The following is a 1122-nucleotide window of genomic DNA, read 5'->3' as shown; positions in this document are numbered from 1 at the left end:
TGACAAATTACAGTATTTCTTTTTCACACATGGGAAGCATAAAATGCATTACTGTAAAATTATTAATTTAACTATTATGTATGTGACTTGGGCCTATCACCTACCCAATTTTCTATTGAGGGACCTAATATCTGAGCTAGAAATTTTATATTTCTGCAGGTATTCAAAACTGATCTTGTCTCAGTTTTGCTTTTCTCAACCCTAACCCCCATTCTCCTCTTGGCTCATAGTCCCCTGTAACAGAAGACAATATGGAACAGTAAAAGCTGTAGTGATAATTAACGATTTTGATAACTAAAGTGATATTGAATATGGAAAAACACAACCATATTGGTGATGTTCATAGTAATGTTCACTTGTTGAAAGAGTTAAAGTTTGTGATAAAAAGATCATGAAATACAAAGGAAGACCATACATTTGTTTTCATGAAAATTGACATGTATCAAAATCAAGTACTGAAAATAACAGTAGTGCAGTGAGTTAGTACTAAATGTAAAGCTTCTGTTATATCATTGAATGACTTTCGATTTTCCTGACTAGATATGAAATACACTTTTATCAGTTATTTCAGTGCTGGACTGGTTGTAATAGCTATTTTGTCTGCTAAAGATTATTCTTTTGCTTTTTTAGTATTGATAACTTACTTGGAATTTACTTGAATAAAAAGGAAATTAATTGGCCAGGTTTTATATGTGAAAAGGCTGAATAGAATTTGAAAGATATTTTCGTTCCTTAGGTTTTATTTGGTAAAGTGAATTACTGATGAGGGAATGAATTTATGAATTTTAATTGATAGAAGGAAATACAGTACTTAACCTTATGGGAATAGGTAATATCCAGAATCTCAGCAGATGATTTATTCAATAGCCTCAATCTTGAAACGTCTGTTCACATAGTAACTGTGCGTACCATCTTCCACACACTAACATGATACATATGCTTTATCCTTCCAGATTTGAGAGACTAAATGAGTTCACCAAATGACAAAGATGGGGCTGATGTGGGTACAGAAGTCCTGAATGTTACCCAGGGAGAGGAGGCACTCGACTCCCTGCTGGAAGATGACGGAAAGGGAAACGCCAAGCTAGATAACACATCACAAAATTCTCTGAATAGGTAAGT

General features: G+C 33.7%; 1 protein-coding gene across 1 annotated transcript in view; it reads left to right on the top strand.

Annotated features, from left to right (window-relative positions):
• LOC119585994 overlaps window positions 1-1122 on the top strand; it is a 23226-nt gene that overhangs the window by 4521 nt on the left and 17583 nt on the right. Inside the window, exon 2 of the mRNA XM_037934706.1 lies at window positions 954-1116. Within this exon, the coding sequence (XP_037790634.1) occupies window positions 968-1116 (149 nt within the window). The 5' untranslated portion in view covers window positions 954-967. The remainder of the gene's footprint in view (window positions 1-953; window positions 1117-1122) is intronic.

The sequence above is a fragment of the Penaeus monodon genome, chromosome 20, assembly GCF_015228065.2.
Source record: "Penaeus monodon isolate SGIC_2016 chromosome 20, NSTDA_Pmon_1, whole genome shotgun sequence".
Lineage (NCBI taxonomy): Eukaryota > Metazoa > Arthropoda > Malacostraca > Decapoda > Penaeidae > Penaeus > Penaeus monodon.
Note: the sequence above shows the minus strand (reverse complement) of the source record. Positions and strands in the feature narration are given on the sequence as shown.